At 58.1% G+C, this 861-nt stretch overlaps 1 protein-coding gene across 1 annotated transcript in view; it reads right to left on the bottom strand.

Annotated features, from left to right (window-relative positions):
* LOC108803460 (hydrocephalus-inducing protein homolog) overlaps positions 1 to 861 on the bottom strand; it is a gene marked incomplete at its 5' end in the record, with an annotated part of 21,116 nt that overhangs the window by 13,503 nt on the left and 6,752 nt on the right. The window contains one exon of the mRNA XM_018575298.1: positions 506 to 671. Coding sequence (XP_018430800.1) covers positions 506 to 671 — 166 coding nt within the window. The remainder of the gene's footprint in view (positions 1 to 505; positions 672 to 861) is intronic.

The raw sequence follows: 861 nt of genomic DNA, 5'->3' as shown, positions 1-861 counted from the left end.
GGGTTGGCCGCGAGGAGGAGGAGGGATCCATCGGGGTTCCCCCAGAGGAGGGATCCATCGGGGTTCCCCCAGAGGAGGAGGGATCCATCGGGGTTCCCCCAGAGGAGGAGGAGGGATCCATCGGGGTTCCCCCAGAGGAGGAGGAGGGATCCATCGGGGTTCCCCCAGAGGAGGAGGGATCCATCGGGGTTCCCCCAGAGGAGGAGGAGGGATCCATCGGGGTTCCCCCCTACTGACCACCCCTGTAAGGGGGACGGATCTCCTCAATGACTACCAGTGTGGTGTCGCTAATGTCCCAGGAGCTCATTTTGTATCAGAGGTTCCTCTAAGGTGGTTCCATGTCTCCCACACGTATGACGTATGACTGCTGCTTGGGGACCCAATACAAGAGACCCAGCACACGGCTGACCCTTCTCCTCCATGTCTGCCATGGAAAGTCTCTCCAGGGATAGAACACAACGGAAGTCTGGGAGATGGTTGGCCCGGATAATTGGAGGTCACCTACCAATCAGCAGAGAGCGGAAGTTGAGGTGGGATCTGTCCAGGGACACAGAAGGTTCCAGAGCTTTTCCCACAAGTAGGAACGGGACCGAGATGTTCTGCTCAGGAATGGTGAAGGTCCAGAAGGACTCGATGGTGTCCAGGACTTGAGGGACGAACTCGAATGTGATCTGAGGGCAAATCAAGTCACAGTCATGGGGCACCAAGACACCTACCCCCTCCTCAGAACACAGGCACCATGACACCTACCCCTCCTCAGTACACTGGCACCATGACACCTACCCCCTCCTCAGTACACTGGCACCATGACACCTACCCCCTCCTCAGTACACTGGCACCATGACACCTACCCCTCCTCAG

The sequence above is a fragment of the Nanorana parkeri genome, unplaced genomic scaffold, assembly GCF_000935625.1.
Source record: "Nanorana parkeri isolate BGI_ZX_2015 unplaced genomic scaffold, ASM93562v1 scaffold3758, whole genome shotgun sequence".
Lineage (NCBI taxonomy): Eukaryota > Metazoa > Chordata > Amphibia > Anura > Dicroglossidae > Nanorana > Nanorana parkeri.
The sequence above is the reverse complement of the archived record's forward strand: the minus strand, read 5'-3'. Positions and strand labels throughout refer to the sequence as shown.